This window comes from Crinia signifera, chromosome 1 (genome assembly GCF_055691185.1).
Source record: "Crinia signifera chromosome 1, ASM5569118v1, whole genome shotgun sequence".
Classification (NCBI taxonomy): Eukaryota; Metazoa; Chordata; class Amphibia; order Anura; family Myobatrachidae; genus Crinia; species Crinia signifera.
In genome coordinates, this window is record NC_139217.1 from 222,410,411 (window position 1) to 222,430,627 (window position 20,217).

Sequence of the window (20,217 nt, forward strand, 5' to 3'; positions counted from 1 at the left end):
TCTTTTTTCTCTTTTGCCTGAAAAAAGTGCGATTTTTAGACAGCTCAAAAATGCAATTTCCGTTTGCGCATGCCATTAAATAAGCGATTTGCATACTTTTCTATGCGAAAACATCTGGATGTGATAAAAATGCGAATTTTTACTGGCAAGTGAGAAAGTGCGAGTTATCGCACAAAATGTGCGATTTACGGGACTTAGCGCACCCTATTAATTTGGCGGTTTTCGCAAAAAATGCGATAACGCCATTTTGTTGCCTAATTATTGCCAAAAATCACAAATCGCATTCCATTAAATGTCACCCAGTACAGTATGTCTTTTTTCATCAAAGCTGCGATTAAGTCTCGGGCTACTCCTAGACTTGCGATGACTGGTGCCTAGTGGAAAAATAATTTGATGGGGAGCATCTAAGAAAGGATTGTGGTCATTTTAGCTCAGCAGCGAATTCTTCACTAGCCGTACAATGAATTCTCACTGGCAGCTGGAAACTTGCTCAGCAGTAATTAGGTCTCAATTACCCCCAATATTATCAAGTATATTATTAAAAAGAAAGTGAGCTTTTTGCTATTTTTCTTTATAAGTACAGGTTGAATATCCCTTATCCAAAATGTTCAGGACCAGCTTATTCCATATTTCAGAATATTTTTCTATATACAGTAAATTATGTATCTTGAGGTATCTTGCATTTATGTTGTACAAACACATCAAACATATGAAATACACACAAATATATTTTATTTGTGCATAAAACAAGGTTTCAACATGAAACTGAATTTAAGGGCACAGAGCTCCAGTGATCATCTGCTTAAATCTCCTGTTTCCAGGTGGAGATGCACGGACTGTTACGGTTTGCCTCACTCTGCTAGCAGCTAGGAGCATCTGGGTCCTCGGGATTCTGTGATTGGCAGTCGGGCTCCTGATCCCAGCGGCGCTATTTTGACGGGACCCGGCAGTGCGGAATCCGCACAAACTTTGCCGCGGCTATCACCTGCACCTGGCAGGAGCTCATAATTTCTGCCACTCTCCCTCCTCTTAAGCAGGAGCCTCACAGCACAGCAGGGACCGTTTCTGACTTCCACCCTCCTGAAACCGGGACACCATTTTTAAGGTCTGCAGCACACAATTACCCAGGGCCTCATCAGTCTTAGATAGCATGAGTGTGGCTACACAGCCTGCATCCTGCCACCTGCACTTATCTGGCTGACTCCTCTGCCTCCTGAAATACTTGAAGTGGTGTTGCATTAATGTCAGCATTGGCACCCCCTTTATGAGACTCTGGCTTCATAACACTGTGGGTTGGATCTCCTCAATTGCCTGACGATCCCAACTTTCTGCTGTACCTACTGTATTTGATATCTACACTGCTCTGGCAGTGAGTCGTGTGCTAGCCACCACTATCTTACCTCTGCTTTATATCTGCAGTGATGTCTGGTTCTTTATATCAAATAATTGAGGCCATTAATGCCTCCACACAGAGAATTATTGATAAGTTTGGAGCATAGATACTGTATCTTCAAATCCTGCATTTTTTGTTTTCTGAATCATGTAAATCCTCTTTGGATCTATCCTGCCGAATGGTAATATCCCCTATTACATCAGATACGGCTCCAGCTTATGGGGACTCTCTACAGCTCCGTTCTATCGGTTCAGCAGTTGTGATGAAGTTAAGGGACTCCTTATTTGACTACGTCTTATGTCTGTGTCCATGCCCTTGGCTGGAAGGGACATTACTGGAACTCTTGTCCCAGTACTACAACCACCTTTGTGTGTAGCTTGGGGTGTATGATGGAGGGACTGCTATCTACATGGCTCTGATGGAGAAAAAGGCCTGGCGGACTAATATTTTAGTTTATTGCCAAATGTTCTCAATGTGCTGTGGTATTTCTTCACACTCAGTCTGGTGGGAGAGTCAGGTTTGCCACAGCCAATTGTGTTAGTTTGCCGTCCTAATGTTTTATGAGTTACTATATTATACTTCAAGATGCCTTTTATGCATTTGTCTTTGGTTATTTTCCTTGTTGCCATGCATTTATATATCCTGTTTCCTTTGTGCTATATAACCATCAACGATTATATTGAGCTGCCTAACACTACACGGGATCTTTCTAAATTGTAACTATGCTGCTACATCCTAGTTATACTATTTAACGACCACCAAGTCATTGCCCCAACTAGTCTATTTGCCTATAATCTGAAAATGGGGGGGGGGGGGGGGGATTGTTTACAATAATATATAGTTGTTTAGTGTAGCTATTGTAAAGTTAAGGTTCTCTGGGATCCAGGTATTTCCTAGGTTGGGGTTAGGTTACACAGGGTGGATGGTTATGAGGAGGTTTGCTTTGGGAAATTTTGGGGGTGGTTTGTTAATGCAAAAATGTTCGCTAGCTGTATACCTCTATGTATCTTTAACCTGTCCAATCTGAATGGCGCCTTCAGGTGGATGGACTAATATACTCCTGTCCTAGAGGTATTTTGTATATCCTAATTGCAATATATATCTTTTAACTATGTGCGTTGTCATGCCATGCTGGGTGGTTTCAAATTGCTTACTTGTAATATGTCTATCTTAAATTTTGTTCTTGCAATAACTCAAAAAAAATGACTCAATTTAAAAAAAGTATAAATTCCAAATATCACATCCCTTTTGAGAAAATCCTAATTCTTTGATTCTCTCAAAAGGGATTTATACTTAACTGTGAGCATAGACGACTGCTCCTGGATCGAATAATCTGTTTCAATATAAAGGCCAATAATTCCTTGGAGACTGTCCCACTGTATTATTATTATTATTACTATTATTATTATTAAATGTAATTTTTTTATTAGGCCAAGATTTTAAGCAATTCATTTTATTTGAATTTGATAACTTTATTTAATTACTATTTTAGTGTAATACTTATAGAAATTGTATATTCCATTTAAGAAATTTGTAATATGCGCTCTCTATAATATTTGTTTATTTGTTTTTACTGGCTGTTGAGTGACACCGTGGTCCTCTTTGAGAGCAGCAATTGACTCAACTACCTGTGTATTAAATGTTTAGTTACATTGTGTGCCAGATTTTTTTATGTGCATCGGTGAGGCGTGTGTTTAAATATATCACACACACCCAGTGATACACGCAAGGTACTTGTGTAGTTTCATGGCAGCACTTACGTAGTCAGTGTAGTGTCCCTGTCAGCATCAGCGTCGTGTTTCCGCAGCCAGCATAGTCAGCATCCTGTCAGCATCAGCGTCATGTTCCCACAGCCAGCGTAGTCAGCGTAGTCAGTACGTTTGCGGCTAACCGGAGCTTACGTAGTTAGAGTGTAGTCAGTCACCATTATGCAGTTAGCGTAGTCAGTCAGTGTTGTGTTACCGCTTTTTACATTTTGTGTGTGGAGCTTACGCAGTTAGCGTAATCAGTCAGTGCTACGCAGTTAGAGTAGTCGGTCAGTCTTTCTTTACCGCTTATTAAATTTTTTAACCTGCCATAGGCCGAGGAGAAGTCGGTGCTTTTCTTCCAGCAGCACAACTTACTGGCAGAGACACAGACCTGTGTCAGTGGCCACCCTATAAGAGGCTGCAGGAGGAAGGTTAGTCTCCGCGGGTCAAATTGGTTTTGTGGATGTCACCTATCCTTTCTAACCCTTCTGTGCTTCATTTTTTCATGGGCCGAGTTGACGAGGCTTTGTGAGTGGCACCTCAAAATCTCCAACAAAACAGCCATATTGTACAACAACCTGATGTGAGAGGCGTGTACCCTTGATCTCATGGCACAACCCCAACACCTCGTCCAATTGTAGAGGTGGACGAAAGTCTATTTGTTCAATGCAAAAGCCACGTTGGACGTGTCCTACCACAGCAGTGGCTCTTCGATGGGATATCACGCAACACCGGTGTCAGTTTCATCACACCAGTGGCCAGCCGTGATGCCTGGACCCTAATGTCTGCCATTGAAGCACATATTGAGCCAGGTACCACCATCTACTCGGACTGTTGGCGTTAGTACAATACACTAGAACTTGAGGAGGCGGGGTACCACCACATTTAACCACCATTATAACTTCATGGACCCAGACACTGGGGTCAATACCCAGGCTCTGGGGCTCCTGCAAGTGGAGGAATAAGAGGCAGAGGGGCACTGCACGCCAGTACCTGAACTCATACTTGCAGGAATTCATGTGGTGCAAAACCAAAAGGGCAGAGGACGCTTTCCTGCGCATAGTACATTAACTGACTCTTGTCCCAACTGCTGACAAAGCAGCCCACACCGAGGATGACGCAGCTGCATCAACATTAGCTGCATCTGGAGGGGCTGCTGTGCTGGAGGAATAAGTGTTTTTGACTTGTTTTTCTACGCTATTATTAAACTACTGAGGAAGAGAGGGATCTAGGTGTCATTTTTTTAAGGGACTTAAAGGCAGGTAGGCAATGTAAAAAAGCAATGAAGAAGGCAAGTCAGATGCTTGGTTGCATAGGGAGAGGTATCAGCAGTAGAAAGAAAGAAGTAATATCGCCACTGTATAGGTCATTGGTACGACCTCATCTAGAGTAATGTGTTCAGTTCTGGAGGCCATATCTCCAGAAGCATATAAATACATTAGAGACTGTACAAAGAAGGTCAACTAAAATGGTGCATAACCTACATCACAAAACGTACCAGGAAAGACTAAAAGTTCTTAATATGTATACTGTTAGAGCAGAGAAGGGAAAGGGGGGACATGATAGAAAGAGTAGTAGATAAGTGGAGTAGCCTCCCATCAGAGATGGTAGAGGCAAATACAGTAGAACAATTTAAACATACTTGGCATAGACATATTGATATCCTTACAACACAATAAGGATCAAATATGGTTTGAGGTAACATGTTTAAAAAAGGGGCAAGCCCAGCGAACCCCGCGAAGGTGACGAGTAAAATGAGCCTGAAGCACGGCGAGCGCAGCGGATTACTTGACATGTATTCCGCGTCCCTCACCGTGCTTGCCACGCTTCAGGCTCATTTTACGCTGCCGCTCGCCACCCTTTGTCAGTGGCTCACTGCACTTTCCACACTGTAGATGTTCAACTCCCCACCAACATGGATAGTGGGGGTATAAACAGGTCGGGAGGACCCGTACCGCGTCCCCTCGCGGAGCTCGCTTCAAGCTGATGTGGATAGTGGGGGTTTGAAATGGAGGCATTTGACAGTATGTAACATGGAGCACTGGCAAATGCGTCCTTTATTGTGCATGAGATGCACTTGCGGCCGCACCCCCCCCTTTATGCACGAGACGCACACGCTACTGAACCCCTAACCCTGATCGTCTACCTCAAGTGGACACGGGCATGGTTGCCGCATGAATTACTTGCTTATGAGATGCTCGTGTGTCTCAGGCAGAAGGAGCGCCTCTCCGCCGGAGTCCGCCAACGCAGGGGATTTGGGGATTACCGGCGCTGTGTGAGAGGCACTAGGCTTTCCAGGGACACCAGGGATAGAGCTGCAGCTCGCGGGGACAGTACTGTGACTGGGCTGCCATTGGGCTACACTGACAGCGTAGCGTAAGGTGGCACCGTGAAAGTACCTTTTCTTCTTTTTTCCCTAAATCAGTAAACTGACTGTACAATATACTGTATAGTAAATTATGGCTCATGATACTAAAAAGTAACAAATGTTACTGACACCAAAAGAAGAAACAATTGGAACCTCAATGAATGTGCTGCTAATTATTGAATTATACATATCGTTACATGCTTCCACATTGTGAGATTATTTTCAGGAATCTGCTGGTGCTTGTATTTCATTTAAAACAGAGATATCTACATTGTGAAAATTTATTTTAGGAATCTGTTGGCTTTAAATTTCTGTTTAGACAATGACATATGTCAAAAGTTATTATTCTAATTTCTGACAATATTTGATACCAGAGCAGACATTCCATACTATATATAAAAAGGACATCAAGAACTGGAAAAAAATTCAAAGAAGAGCGACAAAGCTAATAAATGAAATGGAGATTTTAAGCTATGAGAACAGTTTGAACAAATTGGGATTGTTTACGCTAGAAAAGAGACATTTAAGGGGGGACATGCTTAACATGTACAAATATATCAGGGGCCAATATAAGGAACTGTCAGGCACCCTCTTTACTGTAAGGAAGGACTCTAGGACACGTGGGCATGAGTTTAGATTAGAGGAAAAAGATTTTGTTCCCTTAGAAGGAATTTTTTCCAAACTAATGAACTCTCTTTTTGGTGAGGGGGTGTCCGCAGATATAATAAATACCTTTAAAATAAGGTTGGACAAACATCTATTGGTTAAAAACATCCAGGGGTACAAATGATAATCATAATCTGTCTTTAAAGATATCAGCATACACTACGTATAATATGGGATGAAGCTAATAGATCATACTCGCTAAAGGTTGAACTCGATGGACACAAGTCTTTATTCAGACTTAACTACTATGTAACTATATATTGCTCAACTGTGAAAGTCTATTTTGCCACTCAGATTCCTTGGTAATGGTCACGGAAGAATATATTAGTTCATCAATTGCTTATATCTTGTCTTGTGATTTAATATAGTGCATGTGTTAATACAGTACTATCCTTATATTTTCGCAAGCTCTCTATAGTCCCTCAGATTACTTACTGTAGTCACAACGAATGGGTTACTTTTCCATATATGTATGTATGTATGTATGTATGTATGTATGTTGATGTCCTGTTTGTTGGTTATTCATTATATTTTACTTTACCCTATTAAGTTAAGTTTAAGTAAACATACCAAGCGTGTCCCACTAAAAGAGCGAGTATTTTTCTCTTTCCGTGTTGCTAATGGAAGCAACTCCAATATAAGACATTCTTCTAAACCTCTGTAAATTTCTTCCACCTTCTTTGAGGTGGAAGAAATTTCCACCTGAGCCCACCTAGGCCAGTATGCAGAATATATGCAATATAATAAAATAGAGAGGCAATAAGAGGAGGAATGCCATCAAACTTTGAATTAACACCCACAATTATATTAAATCCTCCACCCGCAATGTAACCAAATCACAGTTTCCCTTAAAGAGAATGGCAAGTCTGCTGGGGAAGCAGGTGCACCGTGTACCGTAACGTGCCCAGGTCTATGGAGCCAGCAGTGTGGGTAGTAATGGTGCGTGCACTCTGTAAGGACACCAGCAGAGAAGGCCGATACAAAAAGAAATACTAAAAGTATAATCAGACGAAATTTTTTTAAATTAAACCAATTTGTATAATAAATTATTCTATCAATAAGAATAATTAATAATAACCACAGCTTCAGTTATGCTGCTCCCAAGAAAGAATACTCAAAATCTAAATGAAAACAAAACTAAACAATAACAGAGCGCACTGTGTTGATCTAATTAATGATTAATTCAGTAAAAAAACATATATAAAAACCTATTGAAAGACATACAAATAAAAATATATATCAGCATACAATGACCTGAAAAATCAGCTAGACATGGTGAGAGACCTGTGGCGGTCTCAACAGTGCAAGGCGGTCGGCTTCTGCGCGGTGATTGACATCTGATGCTTCATCCGAGATGCCCGGGAGGTTTATACAACGTGTGATTCAGCCAGCTCCCAGTGCCGGCTCCCTGTCCATCGGAGCTGGTTGTTAGCGGACCCGTGATCACCACCTCAACTACAGTGTCTGCTCCCTGCACCGGCTCCCTTTCCATCAGAGTAACGCCAGTGGCAGCGAACCTACAAGTAGTTATCATCACTGCACCTCCAAGCCCCACCAGCCGGTAATATTATAATTATCTTTTTCCAGCAGACTTTACCTATGCTTCAATAAAATAATGCTTTTTGCTGTAAGAATCAGTAATAACTGGGTTTTGGGGCCCATTTTGTTTAACATTTTTATTAACGATATTGGGATGGGGTTACTCTGCAATGTATCCATCTTTGCAGACGATACCAAACTAAGCAAAGTTATTAAATCATCAGAAGATGTCATCACGCTCCAAAAGGATCTTGCAAATCTAGAGGAGTGGGCTAATAAGTGGCAGATGAGGTACAATGTGGATAAATGTAAGGTTATGCACCTTTGGAGACACAACCAGTGTGCTAGTTATAACCTTAGTGGAGAGGAATTGGGTAATTCAATACTCGAAAAGGATCTAGGAGTCCAAATAGACAGCAAACTTGGGTGTAGTGCCCAATGTAATGTAGCAGCAAAAAAGGCCAACAGAATTTTGGCATGCATTAAAAGGGGCATGGAAAGTAGAGACTCAAGGGTAATTATGCCATTGTATAAAGCATTGGTGATACCTCACCTCGAGTACGGAGTGCAGTTCTGGGCACCGCACTATAGAGGGGACATCATAGAATTGGAAAAAGTCCAAAGACGAGCAACAAAGCTTATTAGGGGAATGGAAAACTTAAACTATGAGGAGAGATTAAGCAAATTGGGACTATTTACATTAGAAAAGAGACATCTAAGGGGGGACATGCTCAACATGTACAAGTATATCAAGGGCCAATATAAGGAACTGTTAAACACCCTTTTTTCTACTAGAAAGGAATCTAGGACACGAGGGCATGAGTATAGATTAGAAGAAAAAAGATTTTGTTCAGCTAGAAGAAAAAATTTCTTTACGGTTAAAGCAGTCAAACTCTGGAACTCTCTTCCTGGTGATGTTGTGTCGGCCGACTCAATGAATGCGTTCAAAATAAGGTTGGACAAACACTTACTTGTTAAAAACATCCATAGGTACAAGTAAGAATTATAATATGTCTCTAAAATATCAGAACATAGTATACAGCATTGGATAATCTATTATAGCAACCTAAGTTGAACTAGAGGGACGCAAGTCTTTTTTCAGCCTTACCTACTATGTAACTATGTAAATTTTATTGCCACCGTTCATGTTTATGTTATAACTAAAGAACATTTGGTTTCTACCATCTACTGATAAATAATTCTGGAAATTTTACCAATTAATTTGTAGCTCCCCATTTTTTAATGGACATAATATCTGCGTGAGACATAGTGGGTCATAGGAACCCAAAGGTGATATATTAATTGTCAGTAATTTAGTGGATGCTGATGGACAATATTAATTGCTTAATTTAGGGGATCCCAAACTTTTTGAATCATGGCACCCCGAAGCACCAGAAATTTTATTGCGGCACCCCTAGGCTAAAGGTTATCATTAAGAAAGTCAGAAACAAATATTAAGTTAAATAAATTTTGTTTATAACTCATCCTTAGGATCGGTTATGTGGTAATGTTCAGGATTCACTTCTGTCTGTCCACAATTTGACTTTAAATTTGAATATTAAATTGGACATAAATAACTTGAATTGGTCCTGGACCACCAACCCAAGACACCCCTGTAAGTCCCCCAAGGCACACCAGGTGCCACGACACACAGTTTGGGAACCACTGGCTTAATTAATTGGATGATCATTGTATGCTGATATATATTTTTATTTGTATGTCCTTCGATATGTTTTTATATATGTTTTTTTACTCTTATTGTTTAGAGAAGGAAGATGGCTGGGACTTGGCACTAAAAAGGGCTGACAGGCTCTGTGCATCCTGTCTGCTGATTACAGCAGCACCGTGAAGACCCGGCTACTGTTGCTTTGCCTGGTCAGTGTGCTACACTGACCAGGTAACCACGCAGTGCATGTTTGCCTTACCTTAAGCCTGGATCCCCGGACAAATTGCTGGTCCACAGACCCATAACGCGAGCTGCAAACAGCTGCGGATGGTCCCCAGGCAGTGGCGACTTTTCCCCTCCATTGGTATCCCATGTAGCAGGTAGACAGAGGCTTCCCTGTCTGCCTGTCCTTTTAAAAGAATTCAATAATAATTAAGACTATAACATTAGTCCCCCAAGGAGACCAAGCCTAGGGATCCAACTCTTCCAAGCACTTTTCGAAAAATGAGACCTGAGTGGGAATAGAGGGGGAGGAGCCTGCTACACTTCTATATTTTTAAAGTGTTGACTCCTTCTAACCACGGTTCTATTCCCATTGTAAGAAGACTGCAGTGTCCCCTGGTGGATGAAGGAGAAATTGGTATAATAATATCGGATTGCCTATAAAAAATAATTGTGCTACAGGAGTACTCTGAGCAACAACACCATTAATATACCCTCACATACAATAGTTCATGCATTGCAGATCAAGTTTATGGGGAATTGCAGCGGTTATAAAGAAGCAAGTCCCTCATTAAATGATTACTTTTAAAAATGTTTTGAATATTTTTGGACTGATGCCAGATTGTTACACATAAGAGATAATTGGAAAAGATGAGTATTGGACTGTGCAATAAAAAACACATGAAGCTGGTTAAAAAGTATAAAACCTAGCATTTTGAATACATATGAACAATTGTGAAGTGGGTGCAGTGGCGTAATTAGCATGCAGCAACCCCCGCGGTGGCTTGGAGGAGTCAGCACCGAAGGGGGTCTGCGGGGCGCTGTCCCTGACTTGCCTTCTCTGCTGCTGTGCAGGATAAGAGAGGGCGCTGGGGTCACAGAGCTGCTCTGATTTATTTCTTCTGTCTCCAGTCCCGGCCCGTCCTCTCAGGTCTGCTAGAGCTCACACAGTGACAGTCACACACTGGATTAAGGGATAGTCTGTAAACTATTTTCCACTTTACAAGTGTATTCAAACACTCTTGATTACACTTAGTGGCAAGTAATTTGCAGTCTGTCCCTTACTTCCAGCATGACTCGTGAGACTTTGTTTACAGGGTGGACTCTCTGGAGCCTGCAGCAGCATGGAGCATGGACAGGCGTGGATTGGGGACTAAAAGTGGCCCTGGAATATTTCTGGAAGTGGCCTCATGTGGGCGGCAACAAATCAATAATGGGCGGAGCCAACATAAAAGTAGGCGGGATTACCACATCACTATACTTTGACAGGCAAAACTAAAGCTATTTAGTATTTCCAGCTCAATAAAGTTTCAATAAAGAAAGCAAAAAAACAGGGTCTTACATCACTAGTAAAGGCTTTACAAGTATGTATATGAACAGTGCAAGCCATCTACACCTCCACCCACACTGTTGTGAATCACACAAAGAGCAAACAATCTGGCCTGCAAGGAATACACACATGATTTAAATACGAGTCAAATAACTCTGATTGGGCAATGTATGTGCCTAGTCAAACAAACCAAGAATTATGATAATTAACTCAATCCAATTGCCCATTATACCTTCAAGCAGTATAGTACACATATACACTAGAGCAGGCATGTCAAACTCAAAATCCCAACTGGGCCGAATAACCGAGGTCTAATGTAGGGTACACACCAGGACGACCACCGTCGTCCACGACCGATAGACGACCATGGGACAATTTCCCTTGGACTTCACGGGAGCTCCCCGGCAGTCCCCAGCAAACGATTAGCAAAAATTGTGTTTTTTTTGCGGAACGATCTAGATCCGATCCCGATGTGCCCGTGATGGTCGTTAAGACAGTCGGATCGCTGGTTTTTGTTTTTTTTGCAAGAACACATGCGACCGTCGTCAGATTGGCCTTTGAAATTTAAATGAAGGGGCTGGACTAGCAGAGGGGATAGGAATAGCAGCAGCCATTTTAAACCAGTGTATTTCTGCTTTGTTACTAGTGAGGCTTGGTTTATATCTGCTGAACGCTGGACATAGCTATTTACACATTACTTTGTTTTGCCTGCCATTACAAAGTGTCTTTTAACCCTGCACTATGGAGAATGCAGTGATGGGTCGTCACCAGCAAGATTACCTGCTCTATTATGCTGTGCTGAAGCTCAGAGGGTCCAGCGCAGGAGAGCAAGATCATGCTGGACAAAGCAGTGGCTACTGCAGCGTCAAACTCGTTCGCACATGCCACTGCTCAGGGACATCAGGGAAAATAACCCAGACGACTTCCGGAACTTTTTGAGGATGGATGATGCCACATTCCAGGAATTGCTGCGTCTGGTGCCTCCCCACATCGAGAAGCAGGATACCAAGTATCGCGTGGCTATCCCTGCTGAGGAACGGCTGGTGGTGACCCTGAGGTTTCTGGCGACAGGACGGTCTCTTGCTGACCTGAAGTTTGGATCCCTCATCTCCCCGCAAGCTTTGGGCCTCATCATTCCGGAGACCTGCAAAGCCATTGTGAAGGTGCTGCAGTACCAGTATTGCAAGGTAAGGATGAAAAATACACCGTACACTTTATCGTGCAAACAAAAATTGTTTTATTTATAATTTCGGCCTAGAACAGAAACAGGTTTTTTAGGCCTTTCATATGTAAAACATTTGTAAATATATATACAAATATAGATTTATTGTGTCAACACAAATATATTATAATACCATATAAAAGATATTTAAAAAAAAAACAAAACACTACTATAAAGTTTAAACTTTCCCAATAAGTACGGGCTACTGTGTGGCAGAGGAGGTCTGCCGCAGATATGTAAAGGCTGCGGCCCACATGGCGCATGGCGCAAATGCAATGGTCCCGGCCCCATTGATGTGCGCCATACGCCATGTGAGCAGTGGCCATCACATATCTGCAGCTGAGACCATGTCTGTCGCACAGTACCCCATACTATTGGCAAAGAAAAAAGGACAATAAATTGAGTTTGCTGTCCAGATTGAGGAGAATCCTGTTCTCCCTCTGGTAATGCAGGTACAGGTAGCAGCATATACGTAGAAAACCAAGAAAAAAACACTCTGGTAACTTATGAAACAGGCCCTTGTGTGGCAGAGGATGTCTGCCGCAGATCTGTAAAGGCTGCGGCCCACATGGCGCATGGCGCAGATGCAATGGTCCCGGCCCCATTGATGTGCGCCATATGCCATGTGAGCAGTGGCCATCACATACCTGCAGCTGAGACCATGTCTGTCGCACAGTACCCCATACTATTGGCAAAGAAAAAAGGGCAATAAATTGAGTTTGCTCTCCAGATTGAGGAGAATCCTGTTCTCCCTATGGTAATGCAGGTACAGGTAGCAGCATATACGTAGAAAACCAAGAAAAAAACACTCTGGTAACTTATGAAACAGGCCCTTGTGTGGCAGCGGATGTCTGCCGCAGATATGTAAAGGCTGCGGCCCACATGGCGCATGGCGCAGATGCAATGGTCCCAGCCCCATTAATGTGCGCCATGCGCCATGTGAGCAGTGGCCATCACATACCTGCAGCTGAGACCATGTCGATGGTAAATGACAATATATTTTAAGACAGATCCTCAAAAACAGGAGACTCCGGATCTTCTATCAGTAAAGAACTGTAGAATTGAGGGTACTGGGAGGGTTGAGAAGTCTGTGTGGGTGTCGACTGGGTATGTGTTGGAAGTGTGCTCGACTCGCCTGGTATGGTGGCAGGCGGAGTAGGCACTGGTGATTCTAATGACAGTGGTGTTTCTGGTGCACTACCCATGCCAACTATTTTAGTGCCACTGCTGAGATACCCTAAACTGCCATTATACACCAACTCCATACATAACTTTTCAAAAGTCAGTTGCTGGTCCGGAGCCATGTTGCGAACACACTCTGCCACATAAGTGAAGTAGTTGTCATGTTTGTCCGGGTTTCTTTGCAGGACTCGCTGTGCCCGCATCATAAATTCTTCATGTGCTGCTGCTTCTCCTTTTTTTCCTTTGCCACGCATTTTTTTTGCACGGGGGAGTGGTGGAGTGGGTTCCAGGGTGGGTGGCGGAGTGCGTGCCAGAGTAGGAGCTTCGCTCGATGTGCATGCTTTATCAGATAGCGCAGACAGGTCCAGGGTTGGAGGTGGGTCGTCAGCAAGCTGTAAAAAAATTGAACAACACGTTTACTAATCAATTCTATTTACTTCTAATTTCAGTTCCCTACCAGCGTGAATGAATGGAAAGTCATTTGAACAGCGATGGAACTTTCCAAATTGCGGTGGAGCCATTGATGGCAAACATGTCCGCATAGCCCAGCCTATCAATAGTGGTTCCTACTACTTTAATTACAAGGGCTATTTTAGCATTGTACTAATGGCTGTGGTTAATGCAAACTATGAGTTTATCTTCCTGGATGTAGGAAGGAATGGCCGTGCATCGGATGGTGGCACTTTCAAGGACACAAAGTTCTACGAAAGGCTCACAGCGAACACCCTTCACTTGCTGTCTGTCCAGGAAACTAAACAGGGGCTTAACTTTGTGTTTGTGGCAGACGAGGCCTTTGGCCTGCACGAGCATGTCATGAAGCCATATGCGCAAAGGGGCCTGAACCATGACAAAAGGATCTTCAACTACAGGCTATCCAGGGCACGGCGTGTTGTGGAAAATGCTTTTGGCATCCTGGCTAGCCGGTTTTGCATTTTCCACACTGCCATTAACCTGAGGGTGGACAAAATTGACTGGGTTGTCACGGCGTGCTGTGTCCTGCACAATTTGCTCAGCAGAAAAGCCACACAGCAAAGGGCTACAGGCACAGCACTCCAAGAAGACCAAGATCTGCCAGAGGAGGTAGTGCAGATATTCTCCTTGCAAACCCCAACACAACACTTCACAGGGAGTGCACGAGCCAAACAGGTGAGGGAAGAGTATATGGCCTACTTTAATGGGGAGGGGGCTGTGGATTGGCAGGAGGAATCAATTAGATAGCCAACAAAGTAGACTCACCAATGCAGACTGCGAATTATCCTCCTCATGCGCCGTGACTTCTTGGTTATCATGTTCGACCATCAGGACTACTCCTGTCCTCATCGACTCCTGGCTGAGGGTGAACGTCAACCTGTCGTAGTACCAGAGCGATGTTTGATACATCTCGTCGACTCCAGCACCAGACTTCTTTGCAGCCTCCACCTTCTTGTGTTCTTTCAAGAAAACCGTCCGCAGATTCTGGATGTGTTTCCGCACCCATTCTACATTGGCCTCTGGGTGAAATGGGAGACTGTAGCGAGACAAGTCCTCCAAGGCTTGATTTCTTTTCATTTTATTTGAATACTCCTTGGACTTGGTTCGCCACAGGCATTCATGGGAACGATACTTCTCTATGAACCCTTCTAAAAATTCCTGTTTTTTTTGCGTTGGACATTGGGACTGTAAAAAGATAAAACCATTTTAGTTATTATAGTTATAGCCATGTTTTGTTTCATATTTAAATTTTTATAGTTATAGTTACCAATTTACCTAGTTCATATGTTTTAAGTATTTAAAATGTTAATAAACTTTTATGAAAACCACTATACATTTTATTGTGCAGATTGCTATTCACACAAACAGGTGAATGGGGCCTAGCAGAGAGATACTGCAATTGTGGACAATGGTTATATCTATATATACACAAACACACACACACACACACACACACAGGTGAATGGGGCCTAGCAGAGAGGAGTGCATGGAATACTGCAATGGTGGACAATGGTTATATCTATATATACACAAACACACACACACACACAGGTGAATGGGGCCTAGCAGAGAGGAGTGCATGGAATACTGCAATGGTGGACAATGGATATATATATATATATATATATATATACACACAAACACACACAAACACACACACACATACACACACACAGGTAAATGGGGCCTAGCAGAGAGGAGTGCATGGAATACTGCAATGGTGGACAATGGTTATATATATATATATATATATATATATATATATATATATATATATATATATATATATATATATATATATATAGGAAAGAAAGGGGGGTTTCAGGGTGCCTTTCCTGATTGAATTTTGTCTCAGTTTACAATTGTGTGATCATCTTGTTCAACTATCGCATCGTGTCCCCTGATGAAGTCATGCAAATGACGAAACGCGTTGGACTTATGGGCGTATTGAAACACTTGTTGTGATTGTACATCATTTGTATAAAAAGATATCATTTTTATTGTGATTCACTGTAATTGTACCAAACCTTTATTGTACACTGCTATGCCCTTAGGGCAGTTTTATATTAAATTGTTTTACTTACCTGAAAGATTCTGTTCAATCAGGAAAGGTTAAGCACACCCTGAAACCCCCCTTACTTTCCCATTTCTGTACCGGGTCCCATCTAACAGGGGACCCTATCAGGGTAGCAGCTCCCTCAACTATCATTGTGCGCATAGTGTGGTCCTTTTCGATATATATATATATATATTAGAGATGAGCGGGTCCGGATCCCCGAGATCCGACAGATCCGAATATCGGGGATCCGGGCCAGATCCGAGCCGGCTCGGGTGTTCCCGTCTGAATTCCGGACCAATAACGAGGCCGAACGTCATCATCGCGCTGTCGGATTCTCGCGGGAGCGGGATCTTATAAAAGACGCACGCGCGCCCGCCATCTTCACTCCAATCTTGGAGAGGGAAGAGGGTGGTTGGGAAGCTCCGTGTGCTCCGTGCTGTGCTCTGTGCCATGTGCTCCGTGACCTGACCTGTGCCCTCACTGCCCTGTGCTGTGCTCCGTGCCATGTGCTCCGTGCTGTGCTCCGTGACCTGCCCTCACTGCCCTGTGCTGTGCTCCGTGCCATGTGCTTCGTGCTGTGCTCCGTGACCTGCCCTCACTGCCCTGTGTTGTAGACTTGTGGCCTGAGCCCTGTAGTGTGATTTAACTAACTAGGTGCTGCAGTGCTCACACGCAGGGGCTGCAGTGTCCACTGTCCAGGGGCTGTCCTGTGGCCCGTGCCCTGATGTGATTTATTTAGCCCTAAGCCCTGTGTTGTGATTTATTTTATTTAGCCCTGAACCCTGTGTTTTTTTTTGTGATTTAACTAACTCAGTGCTGCAGTGCTCACACACAGGGGCTGCAGTGCTGCTGAGTAGTACACTGTGTACAGGGGCAGCATTAATACAAGGGGCTGTGTCCAGTGTGACGGCCTATATCTTATCCATTGTCCAGTGTCACAAGTCACTCACGACATATATCCTGTGTCCTGTCCTGTGTGACGACTGACGACATATCCTGTGTCCAGTGTGACGACATATATCCTGTGTCCAGTGTGACGACATATATCCTGTGTCGTGCTGCAGTGCTCACACGCAGGGGCTGCAGTGTCCACTGTCCAGGGGCTGTCCTGTGGCCCGTGCCCTGATGTGATTTATTTAGCCCTAAGCCCTGTGTTGTGATTTATTTTATTTAGCCCTGAACCCTGTGTTTTTTTTGTGATTTAACTAACTAACTCAGTGCTGCAGTGCTCACACACAGGGGCTGCAGTGCTGCTGAGTAGTACACTGTGTACAGGGGCAGCATTAATACAAGGGGCTGTGTCCAGTGTGACGGCCTATATCTTATCCATTGTCCAGTGTCACAAGTCACTCACGACATATATCCTGTGTCCTGTCCTGTGTGATGACTGACGACATATCCTGTGTCCAGTGTGATGACATATATCCTGTGTCCAGTGTGACGACATATATCCTGTGTCATGCTGCAGTGCTCACATGCAGGGGCTGCAGTGTCCACTGTCCAGGGGCTGTCCTGTGGCCCGTGCCCTGATGTGATTTATTTAGCCCTAAGCCCTGTGTTGTGATTTATTTTATTTAGCCCTGAACCCTGTGTTTTTTTTTGTGATTTAACTAACTAACTCAGTGCTGCAGTGCTCACACACAGGGGCTGCAGTGCTGCTGAGTAGTACACTGTGTACAGGGGCAGCATTAATACAAGGGGCTGTGTCCAGTGTGACGGCCTATATCTTATCCATTGTCCAGTGTCACAAGTCACTCACGACATATATCCTGTGTCCTGTCCTGTGTGACGACTGACGACATATCCTGTGTCCAGTGTGACGACATATATCCTGTGTCCAGTGTGACGACATATATCCTGTGTCCAGCGTGACATATATCCATTGTGCAGTGTGACGACATATATCCTGTGTCCAGTGTGACGACATATATCCTGTGTCCAGTGTGACGACATATATCCTGTGTCCAGCGTGACATATATCCATTGTCCAGTGTGACGACATATATCCTGTGTCCAGTGTGACGACATATATCCTGTGTCCAGCGTGACGACATATATCCATTGTCCAGTGTGACGACATATATCCTGTGTCCAGTGTGACGACATATATCCAGTGGCCAGTGTGACGACAATATATCCTGTGTCCAGTGTCACAAGTCACAACATATATCCTGTGTCCAGTGTGACATGTAATGTGTGCTGGCATATATCCTGTGTCCAGCGTGACATATATCCATTGTCCAGTGTGACAACATATATCCTGTGTCCAGTGTGACGACATATATCCAGTGGCCAGTGTGACGACAATATATCCTGTGTCCAGTGGCCAGTGTGACGACAATATATCCTGTGTCCAGTGTCACAAGTCACAACATATATCCTGTGTCCAGTGTGACATGTAATGTGTGCTGGCATATATCCTGTGTCCAGCGTGACATATATCCATTGTCCAGTGTGACGACATATATCCTGTGTCCACTGTGACGACATATATCCTGTGTCCAGTGTGACGACATATATCCTGTGTCCAGTGTGACGACATATATCCTGTGTCCAGTGTGACGACATATATCCAGTGGCCAGTGTGACGACAATATATCCTGTGTCCAGTGTCACAAGTTACAACATATATCCTGTGTCCAGTGTGACATGTAATGTGTGCCGGCATATATCCTGTGTCCAGCATGACCTATATCCATTGTCCAGTGTGACGACATATATCCTGTGTCCACTGTGACGACATATATCCTGTGTCCAGTGTGACGACATATATCCTGTGTCCAGTGTGACGACCTATATCCTGTGTCCAGTGTGACGACATATATCCTGTGTCCAGCGTGACATATATCCATTGTCCAGTGTGATGACATATATCCTGTGTCCAGTGTGATGACATATATCCTGTGTCCAGTGTGACGACATATATCCTTTGTCCAGTGTGACGACATATATCCAGTGTAACGGGCTGTGTCCAGGGGCAGTGTCCAGTGACCAGGGGCAGTGTCCAATGTCACAGGCTGTGTCCAGTATAAAAAAACAGAAAAATAAATAAAAGTATTAAAAATTTTTTGGGGGGGAGGATGATGGAGGAGGAAATAGTGGGAGATCAGCAACCTGATAGAACTTCTGAAGCTGCTACCACCAGTCAGATTCATGATGGCAAGGCCGATGGTCAAAGGCCTAGAGGCCATGTAAAAGCAAAGCAGAAATCAAATTTTACAATGGTCCATAAAAAAAAAATTAAGTCACGTGCGGAGAAAAATAAAATTGGCAATATGCCGTTCACCACACGCAGTGGGAAGGAAAGGCTACGGCCTTGGCCTTTGTTTCTGACTGATGGTACAGCGTCTCAGAAGAATGATGGTAGCCCTTCTGCTACTACAAAAAAAAAGAATGAAAGTTTTTAAGACAAAGGCGAGTTCACAAATGTCACAAATCCCAGAGGAGAGTCTAAGTGTGTCCGTGGATGCCATATGTGAGCCGGACCTTTCAAATACTGTTTGTGAAGAGGAGGTTCATTCCACCATTTGCATGCCCTCTGCAAGTGTGTGCAAGAGCATCCCCAGTCAAGATTTTGACCTGGTTATTGAGGATGCTTCTGAGGAATTGGATGTGGATTCTGTTGGTGAAGCTGGCACACAGAGGGATGCGGATGATGGCGATGTTGGGGATGATGTTGTTTGTTTTAAGGCACCGACGGAGACAGTTGTTGTCCGGGGTGTGGAAAAGCCCATTGTCATGCCAGGGCAAAAGACCAAAAAATCCACCTCGTATGTATGGAATTATTTCTACCCAAATCCGGACAACAACTGTCAAGCCGTGTGTAGCGTTTGCAAAGCTATTGTAAGTAGAGGTAAGGACGTGCAGCACCTTGGGACCTCCTCACTGTTACGTCATTTGCAGCGCATCCATCAGAAGTTTTTGTCAAAAGAAACTGTGAACAAACATGTAGCAGCCCGCCCAGCGTCACCGTCCTGCTCCCCTTTCTCTGTTAAATCCAAGGTCCTGCAATCTCCTCAAACAACTGCATCATCCCCATCCTCAGAGATTATGGGATTGGGAAGTAGTCCTGCACCCAATGTCATGATCCTGACTGAATCCTCTCCTATCCTGGATTCCTCAGAAGCATCCTTATCAGGTACACCTGTTGCTTCTGCTGCTGCTGGTGCTGCTGCTGCTTCAAGGAAAGGGACCAGGAATGCTAGTCCTGATCACTTAGCCAAGCAACTGACTGTAAGTCAATCCTTTGAAAGGGGGATGAAGTATGCCAGCAGTCACCCCGTTGCACAGCGTATTACTGACGCCATAACAACTATGTTGGTAATAGACGTGCGTCCAGTATCCGCAATTA

The 20,217-nt window shown here is 43.7% G+C and overlaps 2 protein-coding genes across 21 annotated transcripts in view; one reads left to right on the forward strand and one right to left on the reverse strand.

Annotated features, from left to right (window-relative positions):
* LOC146027270 (uncharacterized) overlaps positions 1 to 14,892 on the reverse strand; it is a 36,930-nt gene extending 22,038 nt beyond the window's left edge. Inside the window, exons 1-4 of the mRNA XM_083158211.1 lie at positions 14,573 to 14,892; positions 13,226 to 13,728; positions 9,640 to 9,789; positions 6,746 to 6,887 (exon numbers count right to left, since the gene is read on the reverse strand). Of these exons, the coding sequence (XP_083014337.1) occupies positions 6,746 to 6,887; positions 9,640 to 9,789; positions 13,226 to 13,728; positions 14,573 to 14,884 (1,107 nt within the window). The 5' untranslated portion in view covers positions 14,885 to 14,892. The remainder of the gene's footprint in view (positions 1 to 6,745; positions 6,888 to 9,639; positions 9,790 to 13,225; positions 13,729 to 14,572) is intronic.
* ADGRL3 (adhesion G protein-coupled receptor L3) overlaps positions 1 to 20,217 on the forward strand; it is a 1,133,398-nt gene that overhangs the window by 946,571 nt on the left and 166,610 nt on the right. The window lies entirely within an intron of this gene.